This window comes from Carettochelys insculpta, chromosome 6 (assembly GCF_033958435.1).
Source record: "Carettochelys insculpta isolate YL-2023 chromosome 6, ASM3395843v1, whole genome shotgun sequence".
Classification (NCBI taxonomy): Eukaryota; Metazoa; Chordata; order Testudines; family Carettochelyidae; genus Carettochelys; species Carettochelys insculpta.
Genome location: NC_134142.1, coordinates 117,527,481 through 117,552,367, shown reverse-complemented (window position 1 = coordinate 117,552,367; position 24,887 = coordinate 117,527,481). Strand labels below are relative to the sequence as shown.

At 54.0% G+C, this 24,887-nt stretch overlaps 1 protein-coding gene across 5 annotated transcripts in view; it reads right to left on the bottom strand.

Annotated features, from left to right (window-relative positions):
- The window catches only part of VWCE (von Willebrand factor C and EGF domains), a 32,464-nt gene extending 23,651 nt beyond the window's left edge, over positions 1 to 8,813 (bottom strand). For all 5 annotated transcript variants that reach the window (XR_012646054.1, XR_012646055.1, XR_012646056.1 and 2 more), the window contains exons 1-13: positions 8,570 to 8,813; positions 7,836 to 7,930; positions 7,318 to 7,407; positions 6,374 to 6,502; positions 5,754 to 5,870; positions 5,505 to 5,621; positions 4,380 to 4,508; positions 3,610 to 3,992; positions 3,435 to 3,528; positions 3,097 to 3,179; positions 2,571 to 2,658; positions 1,998 to 2,083; positions 1,501 to 1,618 (exon numbers count right to left, since the gene is read on the bottom strand). Coding sequence is in view for 1 of the 5 variants with exons in the window: in XM_074997987.1 (XP_074854088.1) it covers positions 1,501 to 1,618; positions 1,998 to 2,083; positions 2,571 to 2,658; positions 3,097 to 3,179; positions 3,435 to 3,528; positions 3,610 to 3,992; positions 4,380 to 4,508; positions 5,505 to 5,621; positions 5,754 to 5,870; positions 6,374 to 6,502; positions 7,318 to 7,407; positions 7,836 to 7,930; positions 8,570 to 8,673 (1,633 nt within the window). In the remaining 4 variants the exon portion in view is untranslated. The remainder of the gene's footprint in view (positions 1 to 1,500; positions 1,619 to 1,997; positions 2,084 to 2,570; positions 2,659 to 3,096; positions 3,180 to 3,434; positions 3,529 to 3,609; positions 3,993 to 4,379; positions 4,509 to 5,504; positions 5,622 to 5,753; positions 5,871 to 6,373; positions 6,503 to 7,317; positions 7,408 to 7,835; positions 7,931 to 8,569) is intronic.
- Between the last annotated feature and the right edge of the window lie 16,074 nt (positions 8,814 to 24,887).

The following is a 24,887-nucleotide window of genomic DNA, read 5'->3' as shown; positions in this document are numbered from 1 at the left end:
GCCATCTCCCAGCTGCAGGTCGGCCAGGGATCCTGCAGCTGGGCCTGCTGAGGTGCCGCTACTCAGTACTGGCCCAAAAAAAGCAATAGGCATAACTCAGGAATGCTTTGGACAAAATGTGCCTTGTGACTTACCCTTCTCGTGCAATAACCTGCTGGATCTGCAAATTCTATTCTTGTGCATGTGTCATTTTTTGTAGTTATAAGTTATAAAAGTAAGGGCGACGAACGCAGGTCATCGGCAGGAGGGAGCGAACCTTCAACCTTAGGGACTAAAGACATGCTCGACCACATGAGCTAAAGTCAGCTGGCTCTCAGCTAAGGTTGTAGAGCAGACTTCACTCTCCCTTGTCAGTGAGCTCAGTGCCTCTGCAGTTACATAAGTAGCGTTTACGTATTTGTATTCCAAATGTTTGTCTCTGTGAAGACTTCAGCAGGCAGTGTGGTGATCCTGTTGCGGCAGAATGGCTTGTGAGGGGACAGCAGTACTTAGCCAACAAAGGGCCTTTAATGGGGCCAAGCCACATCTGAGGAACTTGTCTGTGAACACGCAATGGAGCAGACAGGCAGTAGCTAATTGCCTACAAAGGATTTGGACAGGTGACCCGCTCATGTGATGGGCTCCATCTTGGGGTATATTGTTACACAAAGAGAGAACAATGGAATTCCCTGCACAGGGGAAAAGGTATAAAGAGGGCTCTGGGGTCCTTCCATCTTTTGTCTTCAGCCTGCCTGGGAAATTGGCTGGGGCACCCTAAGAAAGATAGAGAAGTTGGCTGCAGACCGAGGTCAGGGTAAGATAATATCTGACCCGAAGATTTCACGTGACAGAAAGGCCCCTGTTGAGGGTAAGAACTCACTAGAATAGGATCAGCTGTGCTTTTTCTCTTTTGTTTGTTTTGGTACTTTATTTTGATCTGCCTACTTTTTGAGACCCACTTAAATCCTACTGTTTAGCTTAATAAAAACTCCGACATTTATAATCAAACCCAGTGTAAATTATGAGCTGGCAGAGCTACCACAGTGCAGATCTCCCTTTCACTGATCAAGGGCACTTCCCTCACGAGCCTCCACCTCCACAAATCTTTCGCATAGAGAGAAACAAGTTTACCTGGAGTTTTGATCCCTTCCAGAGGTTGATTCCCAGTGTTCCAGAACTGCCTCCACCTAGAGCTGTGGTGAAACAGTGTCTGCATTGCTCTGCAGGGGGGCAGTAACCCCAACTCTGTGCTTTGGCTGGGGGAGACCAGGGGATCTGGCTCAGCAGGAGAGGGTGGTGGGGCAGCCAGCATCAACAGCATCATCAGCACAGTGGAGAACATCCCAAGTGGTCTTGTGTGACTGCACCCCAACACACATGCGCCTTACACATCCTCCTGCCCATTACACACACAAACCATGCCTTGGCCATCACGCAAACACGCACACACCCCTGCCCATCACACACAGGCCCTTGCTGCTCACCCACATAGGTGCGCCTCACACATACAAAGGCTCTCACCTGACACTGGTGCAGGCTCCCGGCAGGAGAGGCAGCATTGTCCTGGGGCCAGCATCCAGTCCTGGCGGGGACAGGACAGCTCGGGACAGGGGGCAAAGGCGCACTCCACCTCGCCGTCCTGCAGAAAAGACATGTCACACACAAGTCGACAGGCGAAGGGGGTGGAGTAGCGCCCCATGTCTCCTTCCTCCCCCTCCTCATCCCCACTGCGCTTTCAGACAGGGGGCTCCAGTTGAAGCAGCCCGACTTGAGTCCTCACTCCCTTCCCATACCCCCATAGAAAGAAGGAGCTCTCCCACTGCCAGCCCCCATGCTCCTAGCCTGCCCTGTCCCCCGAGCCTAGCGACACCGTGCCCCTGGGCATCCCCACAGGTCATGCCTTTGTTTGGCACCAGGGCTGGCCCCTCCTGTGACGTGATCAGGCACTGACCCCTGGCGGCGAGGACCCCCGCATTGCAGTAGGGAGCCCACCCAGTATGGTGTGAGCTGAGGCCTACCCGGCAGATGCAGGTGGTGCAGTTGTCTCCCTCCAAGCTGAACTCGACTCCATGCACGTACGTGCGTCCGTGGAAATCACACATTGCTGCAGGGGGTGGAGGGAAAGGGGTGGTTGGTAGCAAGGTGAACACAGCCAGCCAGAGCCGTCGCACAGAGGGACCCTGGCTTCTCCCAGAATTACACATGTCCTCTGGGTGCAGGTCTCCCAGGGCCTCACACCCACCCTCAGTCCACCCCTGCCAGGGGTTTCACTTCCCACTTCCAGGGAAACTGAGGAATGGTGAACTTAAACAACTTGCCCACGTGCCTCCAACTGAGCAGAGAACACAGGAGTCTGGACTTCTCATCCCACTCTGGCCATTGGGCCACACAGCTCATCGCTGGCCACACACACTCAGTGTTGCTATTGCTGCCACATCACTGAAGCAGTCGCTGGACTTTATCTCCCCAAATCTTCCTCCTCCCTGATTTACACAGCCCATTGGTGTAGCAGACAGGACCCCCCTCTAGCCTGGAGAACTCCATGGAGTCTCCAGAACAAGGGAGTTGGGGGAAGCTGCTGAGGGACCCACCTGGCTGGCAGGAGCAGCAGTCGGCCTGGGCAGGGCTGGGGCAGGAGCCAGGAGGGCACTCAGGGGAGATGCAGGATACGTTGCCAGCCTGAAAAGAGCAACCAAGGGGAATGCCAGGGACAGATGCAGGGCCCAGTACCACACACACACGGCACTGGGCAGTTCTCTTCCTTGGTGTGCATTTAAGCCCCTGTCCAACGCCGCAAAGAGAGGGCCACGCTGCCTGATCCCCCTGTCAAAGGGCACCACCTCATTGCCCGACCCACCAACCAAGAGGCCACGTTCCCATCCCTGAGCCCCCTGCTAAGGGGCCACGTCCCCATGGCGACTGCCCCTAATCAGTCACCTGGCCGATGACTTCATTGTACCTCTGGCTCCTGGCCACCCTGGGTGCTGATGTCACAGGAGTTCCAGGCAGGGATCAAGCCCCATGGGGAATCCCTCCAGCCCTCTCTGGGTGACAAGCTCACACCATTCCCTTGAGACCCCAGGAGCGCCTAGACCCCCCAGCCAATGTGACACTCACCAGGCACATGCAGACAGTGCAGTTCCTGTCAGCTACAGGGAACACGTCCCCCTCTGCCCGGGCAACCCCCTCGTGCCAACAGCCTGTGAGAGATGGGAAAGCCAGGGCAGCGTCAGACTACTCTGCAGCGAGCCCTAGAGCTTCCCACCACGCCCTCAGGGCCACTGCTGAGCTGGGCACCCACACGCATCCGTCAGGAGCAGCCTGCTGGGCACCACCCATGCAGGAAACGACGCCTAGTGGGGAAAGGAATCAGCAGGGACTGAAGCATCCAAGCCCCAGTGACCCCAGCAGACCCTGTGGGCCTTACCCAAAGAGAGGTGGGAGGCAGGTCTCACCTGTGCAGCTGGGGCAGCATCCCTCCTCCTTCGGGGGCAGTGGGTGGGAACAAGCAACGCTGCAGGTCTCCGCCTCACACACTACTCGGCCCCCCTGCAGCAGGACAGGCGCTTAGCGGGGGAGCTGGTCAGAGCACAGCCAGGGGAACCGGGGACCCAGAGGGAGGAGACGTACCTTGCAGGCACAGCGCAGACACCCAGCCTCCATCCAGTGGCTGCCATGTTCCCGCGGTGCCCCCTGGTGCCAGCAGTGGGGAGGTGGGGAGGCCAGGGTGGGCGGCAAAGAAGCAGAGGGATGAGGCCACGGCGACGGGGCCTCCTCTTGGAGCAGCGAAGGCGGCGGGGGGAAAAACGCGCCAGGGATGGCGGCAGGAAGCGAGGGGAACATCGGCAAGGAAGGAGGTTGAGGGCTTGGGGCCGAGACAGGGGCTCGGACAGGAGGGGAGGCCTTGGGGGGTGGCGGGAGCCCCCCAGAGTCAGGAGGGAGCAGCAGCACAGTTGGGGGGTGCTGCAGGGACTGCAGGATGGCAGACGGGGCTGGGATGGTTTTTGGGAAGCCTGGAAGGAAACACAACACAGAGCCCTTGAAGGAGAGCCAGGCAGCTGGGCGGGGACCCAGGGATTGGTGCAGGACCGAGCCCAGAGTGCAGGACCAGACCCAGGGCCGCCAACTCTGCCTGTGTTGCAGGGCACAGAATGCAGCTGTCTGGCCTCATAGGCCCTCCCATGGAGAACCTCCCCATGCCATGAGCAGTGACCACAGCTGGGTCACAGAGCCTGACCCACTCCCACTCCGCTCTGCCAGGCGCAGGCCCCAGCAGTGGGAAGAGGCCCCTCCCCACAGGATGAGGGCAGGAGCCAACCCTACCCCCTAACACTCTCCCCACTGGGGGACCATGGGCAGGCCTGCATCCCGGACAGGAGGTGGGCGGGGCCCATCTTTACCTTCGCAGGACACCCTGTCCCCGCTGAGCCGGTACCCAGGGTGGCAGCTGCAGAGGAAGCTGCCCAGCGTGTTGTGGCAGGTGTGCTGGCAGGGACGCCTCTCGGTGGGCCTGCGACACTCGTTCACATCTGGGGGTGGCAGAGCCAGGGGTCAGTGCCTGGCAGCAGTGTCAGCTGTGAGGGGGCACAGGAGACCCAAGGGCTAGGTCCCCTGGGTCTAGGTAGGAGCCAGGTGGGACCCTTCCTCACTAAGGCTGGGACTGGCAAGGCTGGCCGGCACCAGCCCAGCCTCTCTGCCCACTCACCAGGGCCTCCAAAGCCAACCATACCAGCGCCTCAGGCCCATCAGGAGATGACAGCCTGCAGCCAAGCCAAGGGGCAGAGTCAGCCCTGGGGTAACCCCAGGGACTGCTGGCAGGGGCACCTCACCACACACCTCAGGGCAAGGAGAGGCTGTTTCTGATCTGTTTTGGAGTTACCCTGGCTCTGAGAAGGCACCGGCAAGGGATTCATATTGCCAGCTCTAGGGGCCTGGTCTACAAGTGGAGTTGCTGGCTGCTGCTGTGACGCAGCTCAGCAATCACAGATCCCTCTTCTTTCCTCCCACCCCTTCACTCCCTGCCCCACAGCAGGGTGAGCTGGGCCAGACCATGCTCGAGTTGCTGAAATGACACAGGGCCCCGTGGTGGGGAGCAGGAATCAGCCGGAGGGGTAGGGGGCTGCTTTGTTCATGGCAAAGAGAATCAGGGGAACCTGAACTGCCAGGGTGCCCCTTTCTGCATCAGGGAGAAGCCAGAACAACCCCAGGCCAAGAGGCCATTTCCCCTGCTCCCACCCCACAGGGCTGGGCTGAACACCTGCTCCATTCCATCGGCTGCTACCTAGCGGCCACAACACACAGAAGGCCTGAGCCCTTCCACCCCCAGGCTCCTCGGCATGGCCCTGGAGAAGGCCCTTTGCCTTTCAGTGACTTGGCTGCCTCACTGGTGATAGCACCAGCATATGAACATGCAGCCCTCCACCGGAGCTGGGGCAGTACCGCTGACTGGTCCGCACTCTGGAAGTAAAACCTTACTGGATGCAGAGTGGGCTCAGATGCAGTAGGGACGGCTGGGGGGTGCTCACCCAGGCAGGAGTGCTGGTTGCTATGCAGGTGGTAGCCAGGCCGACAAAAGCAGTGGTAGCTGCCAATGCTGTTCTTGCACCGGTGCTGGCACGGGGTGGCCAGACACTCATCCGTATCTGGAAAACGGAAGGATAAAGCAGCCGCAACCCCCTGCAGAGTTCACATCACCCTCTCCACACACACACAGTACCAGCCAACTGGCCCAGCCCCCGCCCCACTGCCCTCCCATTCTGCGCCCCGAGACTCACCCTGGCAGCTGTGACGGTCAGCAGCGAGACGCATGCCTGGGCCGCACTCACACACGAAGCCGCCCTCCGTGTTGACACACAACCCCTCGCAGGAGGCACTCAGGCACTCATCGATGTCTAGGAGAGAAAGGCGCCCCCGGTTTCAGTCAACAGGTAGGGGAGGGCATGCTGCCACCCCCAGGGACACACGTGCACAGCCAGCCCTGAGTACGGCAGCCCAGCCCGCTGAGCGGCTGCAAGGAGAAAGTGATGCTGCTGCCCCGGCCTGTGCCATGGGGAATCAGCCCAGGGCAGGGGAGCCCCCAACTCTGGCTGGCTGGTTGGCAGCAGGGATCGAACCTGGGACCAGTGGGATGAGCCTCTACGGCCAGAGTGAAAATACCTAGCTCTGCTGAGACTAAAGCAGCTCATCCCGCTTCTTGGGGCCCAGTCACCTCCACCAAAGGGGAGGCAGCTCACCCCCCTGCCACTCTGCCTGCATCACTGCCCATAACCAGCTGACACACAGCCCCCTCCACTCACAGCCCTTTGCAGCTCTGCTGCTCCAGTGTCCCGGGCTGCAGCGGGTCTGGGCTCTGGGCAGGAGCAGCCCAGCGGCAGGTGGCCCGGTGAGCTCTCACCTGTGCAGCGCACACCATTGGCCGTCTCCACCATAGAGAAACCCAGCGGGCAGACACGGGCCACCTCCTGGCAGCCGCCATGGTTACAGGTGAGGGCACAGCCATACTCCCCGCAGGTACTGGGTGGATCTGAAACACACACGGCAGCCAGTTGAGAGGCCAGTCAGGACCTCTGGAGGAGAGACAACGCCAGAGCGCGGGCACAGCGGCTCCCATGCCACCTTGCCCATGGAGGAGATGGGCTCAGGCCCACCCTGGTCCAAAGTGGTGTAAGAGAAGGAAAGCAAGTGGAGGCTGCTGGGCTCAGACAGCTGTCTTGACCCCTCTGGTTCTCCATGAGTCCTGTCCTGGGATTCTGGCTCCCTGGCCACACCCACCGCCCCCAGCCATGCTCTCCCTTAGGCCTCCAGTCGGCTGGGTCTTCCAATGATGGATGGACTCTCCCAGCCCACACCTCCACCTCAGCTCATTGAGGCAGGGGCTGCTATTGGATCAGGGTTTGGCAAGTGCCCTGGGAGCCTATTGCCTGTGCTACGTACTGAGACCACTGGCTCAGGAACCCACCTACAGCCACGCAGGTGCTGCAGCCCTTTTGTGGGTAACAGCCACCCCAGCACTGCTCCAAAGCCTCCCCACTTCTCCCAGTGGATTCAGGCCCTCTCCAGCCATGGGGATCCAGTCTACATGCCCCTGCTGGCAATGGACAGTTCTGGGTGCTGGTTCCCAAGGGATGCTGGGCTGCAGCAGGCTGGGAAGTGCAGCAGGGCAGCCTCCTGTGCCTCCGCCTTTGGGCTGGCCAGTCTGCACCAGCACAGCTGCAGCCCCTCACACAGGCCTCACGATACCAGCCAGCTGGGCGCACCCCTCTCACACACGGCTCCATCTCAGGAGGCCTCCCCCTGTGGATGAAGGGGCAGGAGTGTTCCGGGAGGGGATCCGGTTACCTGGGCAGGTGATGCCCTGCTCTCCATCCCGGCAGAAGCAGACGTTGGGGGCAACGCACCAGCCGCTGCCACAGCCGAAGGAGCAGAGTGCTGTCGGAGAGGGGGCGGGAGAGACACTGGTCGGCACACAGAAGGACCCCACAGTGCCAGGGAGGATGCACAGTACCTGGAAGGCACCAACCCCACCCCCACCACTCCAATTCCCGTGGGAGGGCACAGGCAACCGGGGGTGGGGAATGGAGGGGCACATGAAGGAAGGTGTTGGGGAGAAATGGCTCATTGGTGGAAAGAGGTAAACACGGGCCCCTCTTGGTGGTAGAAGGAGAGGCAGGAGCCACGGTGGGCATTTCTCCCATGGGTGGCGTGGTCAGCAGTTGCTGATGGCACCCTGGCGGGAGGGGGGTGTTGTGCCAGGGAGAGGCAGAGGCCTGGGCACCTGCTGGCTGATAGCAGAGATGCCATCTGTGCTGCAGGCAACTGGGTTATGGTGGTGGGTCAGGAGGAGGCAGGATACTCACGCAGGGTGCACTGCCCGCTGGCCGGGGACGGCATCCACCCAGGGCAGCAGCCACTCCCAAAGCCCGAGAGGCAAACATGCGGCCCCACCCGGCGCCTGGGCAGGGAGAAACAGGAGGTGCTCCAGAACAGGTCTTCAGGGGAGCGAGAGCAACAAAGGCGCACAGCGAGTACAGGGACCGGCTGCTCCCCTTCTGCCGCAGACACATGGAGGAATGACCCCCTCTGGGCAGGGACCCACAGCCCCATGGGGCAGCCGGACACAAGGCTGAGGCTGCTTGGCTTGCCCTGCTCCCCGCCCTGAGCCTGAGACCCCAGGAGTGTGAGCTCTGTGCCGGGGCCCAGGATCAACATCCCCTCTGCTCCCAACAAGCACTGCCAAGGGAAGGGCAGCCAGGGAGCCCCCCGCACTCATCCAACACCGGCCCCAGGGCAAAGGCCTGGAGTGCGAGCCCGCCAGGCAGCGCAGGTGGGGGCAAGGGCGGGCTGCAGCCGGCCAGGCAGAGGTCACAGATAGAGGGACCCGGGACAGAGCGAGGCCAGGCGCTCCCGGGGGAAGACACCCACCCCCAGCGCTGGAGGTGCCCCAGCTGGAGGGAGGGGAGGCCGAGCCGGCCCAGGGCCAGAGCGGCGGAGGCGCGACAGACAGACAGACAGACAGACAGCCCCGAGATCGCCGCCCGCCCGCCCCTCCCCGGGGCCGCTCTGCCGCCCGGCAGGACCCCGGCCTCGGTACCTGTCCCCGGCAAAGCTGGGCGGCTTCTTCCTGCCGGGCTGGGCGCTGCCCGGGAGCAGCAGGGTCACCCAGGCAGCCCGCAGCAGCAGCAGCCCGGCCCACATGACACCCCCTCGCGGCCCGCCGCCGCTGCCGCCGGCCGGGCTGGGGCTGGGGCTGGGGCTGGGGCTGCCGTGCGCACCGCGGCGCCACGCCCCGGGCGCGTGCGAGCAACTCGGCCTCCCCAGCGCCCGGCGGGCAGAGGCGCCGCACCGGGGAGCGGGAGGGGGCGGGTCCCTGCAGCGCCAGGCGGGGCTGGGGGAGGCGCAGCGCCCCTCGGCCCCTTTCCCACAGCTGGCAACGGGCCGGCTTCCCCGCCTCCCCCCCGCACCCCCGCGGGCCTGGGCCGCCTGCCCAGCCCTGCCTGCGAGGGGAGCCCCCCGGCTCTGGGCCAGCGCCCGTCGGGGCTCGGCCAGCTGGGGAGACGGCAGACCGCGACCGGGCCGAGCAGGCAGCAAGTGGTCTCACCTCCACCTGTGCGCGCGGGGGCTGCTGCAGGAAAGGGGGGTGGTCTGGCCCCCCTCCGCCCCCCCCAAAGCCTGACACCCTCTCCCCCGATGCAGCACTGCTTGGGGTGGTCCTGCCAAAAAGTGGCTGCCCTATGGCCCACCAGCTCTCCAGCCTGCGGTGCGACAGGCGCCAGTGTTGTTACTAGGGTGAGGGAAGGGAAGGGGGCAGGACCCCACTTCCTGGCCACACATACCAGCAGAGGTGGTCCTAACCCCAGCTGAGATCAGGGCCCCTTTGTTCCAGGAGCTGACCAGACCCAGGGCAGGGGAGTGCCTTGCCCCCAAGAACTTGCAGTCCCCTGTTGGAGACTCTTCTGCTTATTACTCCCTCCAACCCTTTTTCCTTCCATATATCTACTCTGGGCTTTTATCTGCCCCGTTTCTTTTCCTGCCTCTAACCCAGGGGTGCACAAACTTTTTATGTCCAGCTCCACTTTTTGTCCCTGTAATTAGCTGCTCCCTCTTCCAACCTCTTTAGTGTAATCCAAACTAAATGAAATTACTGTTATGTTCATGTGAAGAAGAAGAAAAAACATCTTTTGGCACATGTAAGAAAATAAAAAACAAAACTTAAGAGTCTGCGTCTTACTGAAGAAGAATTTTCACACTACTTTGGAAAGAGAGGCTGCTGAACTTTCTTTTATATTCAAATTTGACACATTAACAAGTGGTTTGAACCAGGGTGTGAATTTTCTGGGTTATTATAGGGGCTCTTTTGCATACTTGGCTTAATCTGATTCTTTACTCCCCCCCTCCCCTCTACTCTCTGATTTGCTCACCTTGATCTTTTTTTTTCTGATTTGTCAACCTGGATGACTATTTTTGGTTCTCTGTGCCTTAAATATTGAGTCTGTTCTGGTACGGCTATGGTCTGAAGAAGTGGGTCTGTCCCACGAAAGCTCACCTAATGAATTATTTTATTCATCTTTAACGTGCTACTTTACTGCTTTTCTGTTTTGATAGTACGTAGGCTAGCACGGCTTTCTCCCTGTAAGAACTAAGTCTGTAGAAAGTAAAACTTTACTAATGGGTATATAATGTGAATGCGCGCACATAAAAACAGTAACGCGTGTCCATATTTTTAATGAGCTGGATGAGCCTGAGACCCAGCAGTGGATCATGCTGCCCCCCCTTATGAAATTTCATGCCACCTCCCATGTTGTGCAACACTGCACATTCCTTACCTCCTTTCCCCTCCCCACTGTTCCCAGAATGCATGAACATCACTTGATTTGTATTAGAGTAGCAAAATCCACAGCTGTGCTTATAAGCCTGTGGTGCTGGATGCTGGGAGAGACAGTCCCAGCACTAAACTGCTAAATGCCAAAACAGACTAGACATTGAGTGAGAGGGGGAACAGGCCAGGAGAGGAAAAGTGACTGGGGCAAGGGGAGGCAATTGGTTAGTATCAGAGGTGGAATTGGAATCCATAGGTCTTGCATCCCTCTCCCCTGTCTTGATGGCTGTGTCTACACTACAGCAATTGGTCAACAGAAGTTACTGTTGGAAGAGATCTTCCAGCAAAACTTCTGTCAACAGATCATGTCCACACACAAGTGGATCAAAAGAGCAATCTTCTCTGTTGACAGAGACCAGCCAGACTGCTCAGCTGTTCTCAACAGAATGGCCAACCAGAAGCTCAGCAAACAGGGCTACCTGGTGAACCGGAAGACCTGTCTGTCAACAGAGGACCCCCAGGAGTGCCTACACCGCTTATTTGTTGACACAAATTGTCAACAAAGGCATTCTTCCTCATTGCAGAGCGGCAGAACGCTGTCGGGGGAGGTGCTGAGTTTTGTTGACAGTGTCAACAAAACACATTTTGTGTGTAGTAACAGAGAGGGAGCCCTGTTAGTGCGTATACTATCAAAACAAAAAAGCAGTCAAGTAGCACTTTAAAGGCTAACAAAATAATTTATTAGGTGAGCTTTCGTGGGACACACCCACTTCTTCAGACCATAGTCATACCAGAACTGACTCAATATTGAGCCTGTTCTGGTATGGCTGTGGTCTGAAGAAGTGGGTCTGTCCCACGAAAGCTCATCACCTAATAATTATTTTGTTAGCCTTTAAAGTGCTACTTGACTGCTTTTTTGTTTTGTGTGTAGTAGCTCTGCAGGTTTTGTTGACAAAACTCTCTTGTGTAGACGAAGCCATGGTATTGAATCTGGCCAGGCAGAGGGAAAAAGCAGAGATCACATGCAGAGGGACAGGCAGAAAGGACACCATGGGGCATGGCATTCCCACAGTGATACAATTTACTACCTCTCTTCCTAAATGTAGAGGGTTCAACAGCCTTGTTTCCATGACTAACCGCTGCCTGAGATTCCAGCCAGGGAACTCAGGGCCATGCTACGACAGATGATTATGCCCAGCTCTTGGGCAAGGTTTGGAAGGACCCAAAGACCTCTTGCAAGGGGCTACATTGAAACTGGAACCCTGCTAGCACTCTGCAGCGGGATGAAGGAGTCTGTAACATTTGAGTGTGCCTGACTGCACAGCTGCCTGCGAGACCCCCGAGCTGGCCCCCTCTCCTCTGTGTGTCAGAGAGCAGGTCAGCCAGAGTGAGCTATAAATAGCAACTGACTTTGTGCATTGGGCTGCTCAGCTAGAGATCACACAACTGCATAAGGGAAACTACTGCACCCACCCCTGAAATGCAGCCACCCCTGGAGTGGAATGGGGCAGCTGTTTAACAGCAACATTGCACAGCGGGTTGGGACAGGAAGTAAGGGATCTTGGAGCCTGTTGACACAGCCAGAGGAAATTTAAGGAGCAGCCCATTTGAATTAACACTCCTGCTCCTGCAAACAGCACTGCAGGGCTGTCAGCAAGCAGAAGCCAATAGGGGGCTGGGGGTGATTGTTTTACTCTTTATATTCCAGTAACACTGCAAGGCCAAGCTGAGATTTGGACCACGTTGTGCGAGGCACTGTATGCCTCAGAGGGAACACTGTCTGCCTGCAGCCTAACCTGACAAAACAAAGGGAAAGACGAAAGGAAGGATAGTCACTCCCTTTGTACAGATGGGGAACGGAGCCACAAAGACGCTAAATGACTAGCTGACATTTACACAGGGAATAAAGGGCAGATGTGGGAACTGACCCCATGTCTTGGGAGTCTCGGTCCACTGCATCACCCACAAAGGACACCTCCAGCCCCCATGCTGGGAATTACTTCCATACTCGGTGCTAACATGCTTTTGAGCCGCATCTGGATTTTGCTAGACTGTTTCCCATCCAAGCGCTGGTGGGCTTGATGCTACTTGGCATATAAGAGTCAACAGAAGACACAAGAGCCATAGAGTTCAGTCCAACACAGGCCCTGCACAGCATGTCGGGGAGGGGGAGATGCAACATCTCCATGAGAATCCATTCTTGTTTTGAATGCTGCCTCCTACGCTTAGCCCTTGCTCAGCTGTGCAGAATCTCTCCCTCCTACACAATCGCACCTGGTCGCTAGGTGCCATGGCAGTCCAACATGTACCAGGGTAAACTCCACTTAGCAAGCAAGCTGCGATGACAGGTGATTCCTGGCTTCCTCCAGGACTCATCTGTACAAGTGACCTGCTGAGGAAACTCTTCATGGGCTTCTGCCCTCTTCTAGGCTGTGATGGATAAAGGCCTGAAATTCTCCCATGCTGGCACTGGTTTCTGCACTAGAAATTCACGTCAAGTCTCCCTTGGACCACTGGCGACCAGAGGGGTTAGACATCACAGGTACCAAGGATATGACACTTGGATAATTGTGAAAGTGGATTTATTCTGGAAGGAAGCCGACAGCCTGGCCAGGCGCCTGGGCAAGGTGCAGGGGACCTGGCTGCACACTACATGGAGGGTTGGGACATTAGGCTGAAGGAGTGGCAGCAGGAAAGCATCCCTTAATGCCACCCAGCTCATGTCATGTCCCACCCCACCGCCCTGCCTGGAGTACAGCGCACCACGCCTCCACTTCCCCAGGGAACACCAAGAGACACCCAGAGCATGCCATGTGGTGTTCTGGCATCCATTTAAAGGGCCCTGGGCTCCAGGCACTGCAGCTGCTGCAGTAGCTGGGAGCCCTGGGACCTTTTGAAACATTGGGCCCCAGGCAACTTCCCCTTTGACCCGGCTGTCAGTGGGACTGTTATTCAGACTTTTTGAAAACGCCCTTTGATTCAATTACCATATAAGCATTTGGGAGAAAAGATCATTTCAATAAGGATTCAAAATAAACAGCCTTCAGCTATAGGCTGACAAAGATCTACAGCACAATTAAGGGGCACAGACAGCCCTTAACATTCCTAATACTTATCAAAGCGACACAAAACTCCTTCCAGGCTCTCTTCTGGCCAGCAAGGATCCATGGAGGGCAAGTGCCAATTTTCATTGTCCGCCACCCCTCACTTTTAAAGAGTAATTCCTGGAGGATTTGGGGCATGATCCAAAGCCCAGTCAATGAGTTCTGTTGAGTACAACGGCACATAGGGAGTGTTGAACAGAAGGGTGTTTTCTCAGCAGCATTTTGCAACATGTAAGACACATCCCTTTGTTTATGTGCATACAATTATGTCAATTGTTCTCCAACAGCAACAAAGGGTCCTGTGGCACCTTATAGACTAACAGAAAAGTTTTGAGTATGAGCTTTCATGAGCACAGACTCACTTCATCAGATGCTGGTCTTGGAAATCTGCAGGGCCAGGTATAAATAAGCCAGAGCAAGGCTGGGGATAGCAAGGTTAGCTCAGTCAGGAGGGGTGCGGCTTACTACCAACAGTTGATCTGGAGGTGTGAACACCAAGGGAGGGGAAGCTGCTTTTGTATTTAGCCAGCCATTCGCAGTCTTTGTTTAATCCTGAGCTGAGGGTGTCGAATTTGCAGATGAATTGTAGCTCAGCAATTTCTCTTTGGAGTCTGGTCTTGAAATTTCTTTGCTGTAGGATAGCTACTTTTAAGTCTGCTACTGTGTGGCCCGGGAGATTGAAGTGCTCTCCTACGGGTTTTTGTATATTGCCATTTCTGATATCTGATTTGTGTGCGTTTATTCTTTTACGTAGAGACTGTCCAGTTTGTCCGATGTATATAGCAGAGGGGCATTGCTGGGACATGATGGCATAAATTATATTGGTACATGTGCAGCTGAATGAACCCACGATGGTGTGGCTGATCTGGTTAGGTCCTGTAATGGTGTTGCTGGTGTAGATATGTGGGCAGAGCTGGCAACGAGGTTTGTTGCATGGATGAGTCCCTGAGTTAGAGTGACTGTCGTGCGGTGTATAGTTGTTCTCCAGTGACTCAGGTTTCATTTAAAATGAAAGGGAAGCGAGCAGCTCTCAGAATATGACCTGCACGTAACTGATGCAGCAATGATTGCCTGAGTTTGCAGAGAGCCTGAAACAAGTACTCTGAGGCCTGGTCTACACTGGTAGATTAGGTCAAACTTAGCTGACTTAGGTCAATTTTCTAAGCAATCAGTCCGCACTAGAGGGTTTGTTCTGCCAACTGTAAGGGCTCCTAAGATTGCCTGGGGTTCCTTCTTTTCATGAGAAGTAAAGTCAAAATTGACCTTACGTGCTCAACTTTAGATTAGTGTACTACTGCTTTCTACGGCTGACTTCAGGGTAGTGCAGGTGGAGTGTTGTGAAATTTGACATACTTGGCCTAAGAGAGGTATCCCACAGTGCCCCAATATGGTCACGCTGGCCACCACTTTCATCTCCGCTGCTCTCCAGGTGTGCAGCAAATGGCTTGGGAAAATGGCTTCTGAACTTCATTTCCTCTTTGGCCAACATGGCAAGGGGAGCAGGCAGCAAACCACAGCACATTCTTGCCATGAATTCCCAGGGTTGCAGATAAGCTCCAGCATGGAGAATGCAGGAGCTTTGGGACCTTATTGCTGTGGGTGGAGGGGTGGGGGAAATGAAGCTGTGCTGGCAGAACTACAAAGCAGAAAAAAAGAAAACCCACCGCAGACATCTATGCCAAGATCTCACGGGGCATGGCTGAAAAGGGATATACAACGGCTGCCCAGCAGTGCCACATACAAATAAAGGTGCTCAGGCAGGATCACCAGAAGGTAATGGAAGCAAACGGATGTTCTGGGTCATCGCCTCAGACATGACGCTTCTGTGAGCAGCTGCATGGGATTCCAAAGGAGGACCCACCACTGTCCTCGAAGAGTCCATGGACACCTCCCAAAAGACTCCTAGTCAGCCTCTGGCAATAGCAAGGAGGACATGGATGAAAATGACAACAGTCAGCAGGCAAATGGAGCAGCTGATCTCACCAACAGCCAGGAAACTTTTGTAACACTGGGTCTCGTCCCCTCCTCCCCGTACATTTCGCTGGCAGACCCTGATGGTGGGGAGGGAACCGCTGGTGACTTCTCATTTTCAATCACACTGCAAGCAGGTTAAGGCAATTGGGTGATCTGTGGCAGATGCTGTACCTACACAGCCCAGCCCCCTGGAACAACTTGTGTCTGGAGACAGGGTGCTGATCCTCCCTGCTCATCTCCATAAAGCTTTCAGACAAATACTCTTTAGTCTGTCTGACAAGGTTTCTGGGGATGCCTGCTTTAGTCCGACCTCCTTAGTAGGACACCTTTCCATGCCAAGCCAGCAGGAGGTAATCTGGTGTCATTGCACCACAGAGCCATACAGCATACTGACCAGCCTTCTGCGCATATTCAGTCAGCATCCATTCCTTATCAACATGTGTTACTTTAAGCAGGTTAATATCTCACTTGCAGCCTAGAGGAAGCACGGGAAGGAGCATTAAGCCATGGTAGCACAAGCTGCTCCACCATGCCTGGACCCCCGCCACCCCTTCCTTCCCCAGACTCCTATGGGAAGGAAAACATTCATGGTCCCAGCCAAGTGGGGAGAGGAGAGCATGAGGCAACCATGAGAGCCCCACACACAGCCCTGAAGAGCAAAGCACAAGCTGCCCTGCCATGTCGTGCTTTGTGTATGTCCATATCCTCCTCAGAGCCTTCCTCGCTCTGACAGCTGCTTAGGCTCTGCACATACTGCAGCACAATGTGTGAGATGCTCACAATACTTGCCACAACAGTTGGAAGCCGGATGGGTTCCATGCTAGCCTTGCAGTGACATCTGCACCAATACCCAGTGAAAAATCAGTGCGAAAACACTTATTGCCATTGCCTTGCAGCAGGAGCAGGAGGAGATAAGTGCACTATGGGAGACAGACAACACACACCCAGAGCTGCTGGTGCACTTTTTTGTCCCGTCAGATACTGGAGAGCTAAACCCACAACACAAGGAGACAGCAGGAACTGTAGGATAATTACCCACAGTGCATTGCTGACAAAGTCGAAGCTGCCCACCGTAATGGGGACACACTCCATTGACGTCATGTGCCGGTGTGGACACGTACCCTCGACTGCCCAAAATCGGGTGCTAAAAATTCACCTTAACACATTCGACCTGGTGTAGATGTACCCTGAGATGTGACTGCCCTCGATACTTCAGAAGGTGCTTACTCAGGTGGTGCTTTAAATGCCAATATCTGTCATTCAGCACTCAAAGCACTTAAGCAAGGAGAGGAAGCGTCACATGAACATCAACAGCAATGTCTCACTTTGCACAGCGTGTGCATGCATTGAAGATGTATGGCAGAGCTGAAGTGGGGTCACAGCTGATTTTATTTTCCCAACGCAGGGGAGGGGCTCAGCTTCAGGGAAACAGCACAAATGATCCCCAAGCAACATGCATAGCAACCATGAAGAAAATGGGTCAAAAGTCACTGCGGGGAGGAAAACGCAGTGATTAAAACCCAGCTATGACAAAACAGCCTGAGAGCACACAAACCGGCTACGCACAGGGTTCAGGCTCCTTTGGGTCTCGCGTCACTCCTTTCTGCCCCTAAACATAGACTTTCTCAAGAAAGCCACTTCCAAATATGGGCTTTTTAAGAATAGATTTTCAAAGACCCAATGGCAGGGGAGATTTGTCTCAACATTTCTTAAGCCCGCAAACTTTTGTAGAAGCTTGTTTCACAGGCAACACCTCTGCCTTGAGCTGCTCATCACTCTTGGTTCCTAATCTCAGGTGCCTAGTTTGGGAGGGTCACTAGAGTACCACAGACCCCACAGAAAAATCAGTTGGAGGCCACACAAAACTGAGAAGCAAAAAAAAAAAGAGTCCAACCCCCAACTCTCACTGATGTGGCCCCAGACTGAGCCATCTCATTCCCCATGCACTCTGGCCCAATGGTGGAAGGGAGGGAGTGCTGAGAGTCAGGACTTCCCCCAGGCCAGATTAAGTCTCGTGGGGATCTGGGGCTAGTAGATTTTGTGGGGTTCCTCTGCTCTGGGGTAATACGAAAAATGAGGTGTGGGGGGGGATGTAGGGTCAACGGGCGGGAAGCTGCAGGAGCTGGGAGGGAAGGAGGGAGAGTGCAGGAGCAGGCTAAGAAGGAGCTCTGGGCAGGAGGGTGAGTGCAGGAGGGGGCTGGGGGTGGGAGGTCTGGAAGGGAGGAAGGGTGCAGGAGCAGGAGGAGGCTGTAGGAGTGGGGTGGGGGTGGGAGGTCTGGGTTGGAAGAGAGGTGCAGGAGCAGGCAGAGGGTGTAGGAGTGGGCTGGCGGTGAGAGGTCTGGCAGGGGGAAGGGTGCAGGAGCAGTTTGGGGTGGTAGGATCTTGGTGGGAAGGGGGTTGTATGAGGGGGATGGAGTGTTTACCTGCACAGCTCCACTGGATCACACATGGCTCCATGCCTGTGCCATTCCCATTCACTAGCCTCCACTGCTCCCATTGGCTGGTCTTGTGACCAATGGGAGCGGCAGGGTAAAAGCCTCCAGGCCAACACTACCCTGTGCTGTGGTTCCCCAGCCAAGGAGTTGGGGGTGGGGGCAGCATGTACAGCCACTTCCTCCCCACAGCCAGGCAGAGCCCATGGGATGGATCCAGCCTTGGCTTGCCTGGACCCAGCTCACAAGGCTTGGGGCTGTCCCCTCCCAGCAGGGAGCTGGTTCTCCACCCCCCACTATGCGCACACCATATGAATCCCTGTGCTTGAGCTCTTACAGTTTAACTAGCATGAGGCGAAGTAGTGGGGGAGAACAGACTTACCCAAAGTGTGACATCTACTTGCCTCCTAGCCCAGCGCTTTATATGTTAGCCAATCCTGCTGTCCCCTCGTAGGCTGACTACTTTGCAGTTTTCCAAGGAACTTTGCAAAACACTGATTTAAGGCTTTGTCTGCACTAATAATTGAGCAACAAAACTTTTGTTATCCACAGGTGCTTAAACAGCACTCCCTTTACAATGGCTGAAACACCAGCAAATGTATCTGGCCATGGCAAGGGAGGTAAGAGTCCCAGAAAGGAGGCGCTAAGCACCATGGGAAGGTGTTGAGGGATAACACCCAGGGTATTACAACACTCGCTATTTGCTGTTTGGCTCATAGTGGAGGCATCAAGCTAATTTCGAATCTTATTTACGAGGCGAGTCGGGGTGTGCTGAAGGTCTTCCTGGAGAACGTATTCTGAGATGCCACTACTGACACTGAGCATGGAGGATGGAAGACCACGACGGATGTAGTTTATGCACTGAAGCAACAAGGTCATACTCTGTACAGGTTGAGGGGCTAAATGTGTGCCAGTAATTCTCAGGAAAAACAAAACAAAAAAACAAATAGAAAGTTTCCTCCCCCACAACATAACCATGGCTGTAGCAATTACTAAGTAAACAGAGCTTGGCCCACCAGATCTTTCTCCTGGTGGCCAAGCAAGCACTGGTCCCAAGGGGGTGGAAGCTTCTTGTTGATAAAAGTGCTGACAAGCAGTGTTTACTGTGCCTGACTTTTCCAGACACAGCGTGGACTCCGCCATGTCACTGAAAGCTGTGTTGTAAACACACCCTGAGGCTTTGTCTGTGCCGGCAAGTCCAGAGCAAGTGCCTTTTGTCAACAAAACGGCACGAGTGTTCACACTGCAACACAACCTTTGTCCCGAAAAACGCCCATTTTAGTCAACCACCTCCGGCTCCACGAGGAACTCTCGCCTTTTCCCCTCCTGGTGGGGTTGACAAACATGCAGCGCGGATACTTCGAGGCATTCTAGTGCAATTCTGGCCTCCAGGAATTGACCCACAATTCCCAGTCAGCCTCTCTGGTCAGCTGTTTGGACTGTGCTGCCCTGCAGCCAGGCGACCAGCCACCTTCTCCCAACCCAGCCTCTGGAAGGGCCATAAAATTTATAACCCATTTCCTAATGCCCGAGCACCTGGACCCCACTCCACTTTCAGGCTGGCTCTCCATGTAGTGGTCCCATGGCACCTTCCTTGGTGGCAGGTCTGTGCATTTCACCAGCTGCTGCCCTGTTTGGACCGCCACAGAGCTGTTGGGTCTGATTAGTGCGTAGGGAGGGGATACGCTGCCCAGTCCCAGCTGTGAGTGATCCATAGAGACTCAGAAGCGCTCGTTTCTCAGTCCTTGCGTGAAAAGGGGTAGGAGTGGGGCACTCTGCAGGACAGAGCGAAGACTAAATTAATTACTCAAGTAAATTAACGACTCATACAAGCTTATGATAAGGCCCACGAAGCAAACCAGTGCTCCAGAACTCCTGACACTCTGTTATGTCCCTGTACCAGTCGCGGCTAGCCACAGAACTTTCTACACACCAAGTGCGTTTCTCATTAGAACCTTTAAATCTCTGAGAACAAGAAGTCCTGTGGCACCTTATAGACTAACAGATATTTTGGAGCATCAGCTTTCGTGGGCAAAGACCTGCTTCATCAGATGCATCTGATGAAGCAGGTCTTTGCCCACGAAAGTTGATGCTCCAAAATATCTGTTAGTCTATAAGGTGCCACAAGACTTTTTGTTGTTCTTGAAGCTACAGAATAACACAACTACCTCTCTGATATTTTAAATCTCTGCAAGCTCTTCCTGTGGTTTGTTTAAATGAAGTATTTTACACACAGTGCCATCTAACGGCTGAGCAGGAGAATAGCATTCTCTTGCATGCAGGAGTGAGAATTCAGGACTATTATTTTGGAAATGCTGAAACATTGCTCTTGACTGGGCTGACCAGGGACCCAACCAGATGGAAAGCAGGGTAGCCCAGTAAGGGATGAGCTGCCATAAGACCCTCTGGGTAGCTTTGTGAGCCAGTTGTCTGCTTGCTTGGGAAGCAGCTCTTTGGAAGACCAGGCTGTCCAGGAGTCAGACACCCACCTCCCCTAGTGATGAGGATCCAGAAGCCCAGGAAGCTAGTCAGCCCACCATCTGAAGAGCTGTCAGCCAACCAAACGCATTGCATGGGAAGGCCATGGAGCTTGGAGCAACTCAGGGGCCATGTAGCAACTCAGGGGCCATGGGGTTGCAACCCACTGAGTGGGATCCAGGGAGGTTGGCAGCCATGTGACCCTGGGGAATCTTGGAATTCCAAGTGCACTAGGTTGACAGGTAAGATGCCAACCAGGAAAATGGACTGGACAGTCTGCCTGGTATCTGTCAAACAAAGGTCTCCCCCTTACAAGCCAGCTTGCTGCCCCTCCTGAGGTGCCTCACAAGCACACAGGGCACAGAACAGCTGCTGACAGCACAGTCTTTGATGTCTCCCACAGAGGCCCAGATGTGCTAGCTCATCATGACCCTGAGAAACAGAAAGTACAGATAAAAGGCTAACAGGCCAACCGTCAATAAGGGGGCCTCAGGAAACTACCCCAGCTGGCATTGATGGATTTGATGCGCCCTCACAGCCATGCCAGAAGACGAATCTCCGCCCTTGTAAAAGAATGTCCTGTACTCCCAAAATTGGTTATCTCCTGTCTTACAAGTGCAAATTAAGTAAGAATTGCCCTTGTAAAACTGGCGTCACAAAAGACAGACCAGTACGATCTGGCACCACAGATAAGAAAGAGGATATGTGACCCAGGGGGTATAAAGATGGACCCAGCAGCACTCTGACTCTGAGTGCATCTTCACCAACTACCTGCTGGTCAGGTCAGGTGATTGCCTCCCGAGGTCCGCAACTGGGGACGCCCAACCTCATATTCGTCTTTCCGCAGAATTGAGTGACCGATCCTGGCTTGGCTATGCTGCAAGGAGGGTAAGATATACCCATATTAAGGAGGGTAAGATGTACCCATATTAAGGTCTCCTTTTGGTGCTCACAGTTAAAGAATTAGAGCTCTATAGATAGATGCTGTTGCATTAAGATGTCGTGGTATTGAATTGTAATGGAACCTGTTAACACCTGTACTCTGCTAGCATATAAGAAGTAGACAATAGCCTTTTGTAACCGCACGCTTATAACTGTAGCTTAATAAACTTGCAACTAGTTAAGATCTAAGCCTGACTGCTGTTGCTCTCTGTCACTGCCACACAGTCGGCACAATAAAAAGAACTTTAACCGTTTGGTTACCACAGCCTGGCCGTAGGTGAGAGTGCTAAGAGCCTAGCGTAGAGTCATGCCGCCTCCACGGGGCAGACTCCTGGGGCACCCGTCAGCCAATCCTGCTTGCCCGCTGCGACGGGACAGTGCATCCTAGCAGTTGAAGTCTCGGGTGTGGAGAGGCTCTTAGTGCTACCATTGGGGAACCCGTCAGCCAATCTTGGTTGCCCACTGCGATGGAGCTCCCTGCTCTAGCAGTAAAAGACTTGGGTGTTTAGGACCCTGGGGCATCTGTCAGTCTGGCCCAGACTGCCCGCTGCGAAGGATCCCTGCGCGCTAGCAGTTAAAGACTCAAATGATAACAAGGGTATAGTCGGTACCTCACTGCATATTACCCGGCCACTGGCTAACACAGAGTCTTCCCACTTGCCAATCTCTCTTGCTTTTGATGCTCCTATCAAGAGCTGGCAGGAGGGAGGTGACAACTGACCCATGCCCTAGGCTGCAGAACTACCCCGGCCCCCAATGTCTCTGCCAGTCTGGCCTGGGAGCAAATTCCTGTCCCACCCCAACTATAGCAATCAGACCCTGAGCATAGGGGTGAGCCCCACCAGCCAGACACCTGGGAAAGGCTTCTGTTGAGTCACTCAGTACCCTGCTCATCTAGTGCCCCATGTGCGGCCACTGGTGATATTTGCTAAAAGCAGTGGCAGATGGGCCACACATCATTGCAGGTGACCTCACTGTACCATCCCCTCCATACACTGCTCCAGCTCAGCTTTGAAAAAAGTAGTGGTTTTACCCCCACTGCTCCCTTTAGAAGGCTGTCCCAGAACTTCACCCCTCTGGTGGTCAGAATCCTTCTCAAGCCACAGCTCCCCGATGGCCAGTTTAGAACCATTTGTTCTTGTGTCCACATTGGCATGTAACTTAATTTCTCCTCTTCCACACTCTGATGTAAGGCCCCTGTGACGTACTGACAGAGAGCAATCATCTCTCTTCTCAGCCCTTACTTGATTAGGCTAAATAATCCAAGCTCCTTAAGTGTCTTCCCATAAGGCAAATTCTCTATTCCTCTTGTCACCCCCAGAAGCCCACCTCTGCCCCTGTTCCAGTTCGAAGGCATCTTTTCTACCTGTGGGACATCAGAACTGCCCACGATGTTCCAAGTGAGGGCGCATTCCTGTCCTGCACAACCGTACGAACTCTTCTCTCTATGGAAAACATATTGCCTGATGCATCCCAGGGCTGCCTGAGTTAGCCTTTGTCATGTCTGCACCCTCAGACTGAGCAGAGAGGAGTTTGAGATGACAGTACTGCAGGGAGGGTGCTTACAGAGAAGGTAGCTCAGTGCTTAGGACATTAGCTTAGGGTTTGAGGAAACTCGGGTTCAACTTCCTGGTATGCAACAGAATTATGGTCTGACTTTGGGCAACTCACCTAGCCACTCTGACTCCACGTCTCGGCTGTTAAATGGAGTTAATAGCAGTGCACTTCCTCACTGCACTATTGTGAGGATAAATACACAACAGATTATGAGGTGTTTGTATTATGGGTGCGGTGAAAGTATCTAAGATAGACATCGGGAAGCTACAAAGCACACTCTAGGGCAGGAGTCAGAAACCTTTCCAAAGCAGAGTGCCAAAATTTGACCTTTTGACCTCTATATATGGTCTGAGTGTCAGTAATACTTTGTAAAGTCACTTAGGCTATGTCTACATGGCAGAGCTATTGCAGGATACCTCGATATCCCAAAACAGCTACTCTGCATCTTTGAAACACTCCCATTATTTTGAAATATATTTTGGAAATAAGGGGTGTGCTATTTCAGCATCCCTGTACTCCCCCTTGCAGGAGTTTAGCCAGTGCCAAATGCCAAAATAGCCTATTTTGAAATAAACTTGAAATAAAACATGCAATTTTTAATGTAAGTCAAGTCATAACACGTGCATTGCCTGTTGCATTGAGATGGCTGTTTCCCGTTATGTCTGATGGCTTGAAATAAATTGTTTTGGCTTTGGGAACTGAAGGTTTCTGCTTGTGTTGCTTTTGCTGTGCTTGGTGCTTTGCAGCCTCAGTGCTATAGATCAGTAATTCTTGACCTCTTCCATATTGGGAAACCGCACACACACTGCACCGTAGCAATATAGAGCATTGTGACTCTTTTGGCCTTCCTGACACCTATGGTTGGGTAAGAGCCCTAGGTTAGGAATCCTTGATGTACACTGGTCCTGTAATGTTGCTCAATCTATTGCTTCACTTAGCCTACCCCACACAGGATCAGTAGCTCAGCTGTGTCATGGGCACCACATTGCTAAGTACATACAGGTGATTCCCCATTACTGAAGGCAGAGAGAGCCTGCCTCCTCGGGTGCAGGAGATGACACAGTTGCCTGTTATATACCTCTTTCCATCTGTGACCTCAGAGTGCTCTACAGAGGGAGAAATGGAAATTGGGGGTGGGAAGGGACTTCTCTGATGTCAGAGAGATAATTAAGGTAGAACATGGGATAAGAGTACCAGATTTCCAGACTCTTAAGCCTGGGCTTTGATTAGCCACTATGACTCTGAGCTGAAAATAGGATTTGAGGATCCTTATCTCCAGTTCCATCACCTCCTGTTTTAATCGCTTCCAATTAGTCAGATCTTGAAGCTAAGATTTGCCTCCCAGAGTCTCCTCATCCCCGCTCCCCAGTTCTAACCACTCCATCATATTCTCTTTCCACAGCTTGGAATGGAACTCGGGAGACCTGGCTGCTAGATTGGGGGACCCCCATTTCACATAGCCATCTCTCAAAACTGGGTCTAGAACCCAAAACCATGACTTACTCTGGTTCAAGTAATTGTCAATCCAACTCTTACAGGAACTAGCTTTAAAAATGTTGCTTCTGTTAAGGGCCAGTAGACACTATCTGAGATCAACTCCAAATGGATGATACCAACTTAGGACCATTCAAGATCTTTTGTGCTTTTTACCCTCATAATAATTATCTGGCCCATAGGCAAGATCCCAGTTCATTGCTGCTGGAATTGTTTGGCAAAGACCACAGTATTTGCATTTTGTCTTATACGCAGTGTTGGGTTCAGTATGACCTCTGGCTGAGGTCCCACAAGCAAGGCCTGCAGTGCAGAATGTACTGTTTGTTGTCCACAGTGCATGTGTTTGGTCTGACATTGATTTACACATTTTCTGCATAACTTGGCCAGGTCTTAATACTCCCTGTAAAGACATTGGGGGAATTTCAATTTTCCTTTCTTATAAATTGGCAGCACGCTTTTCTCTTAAATTGTGGTTGGAAGACACTATAACTGTATATTGTAGCGTGAAAAACACGCACATTTTATAAACCTCATAAAAAAGTTTATCCAGTATGAAGGTGCATTAAAGCAGCACTTTACCTCTGTCAGGCATGGTGGGCCAAAGCCAAGGTC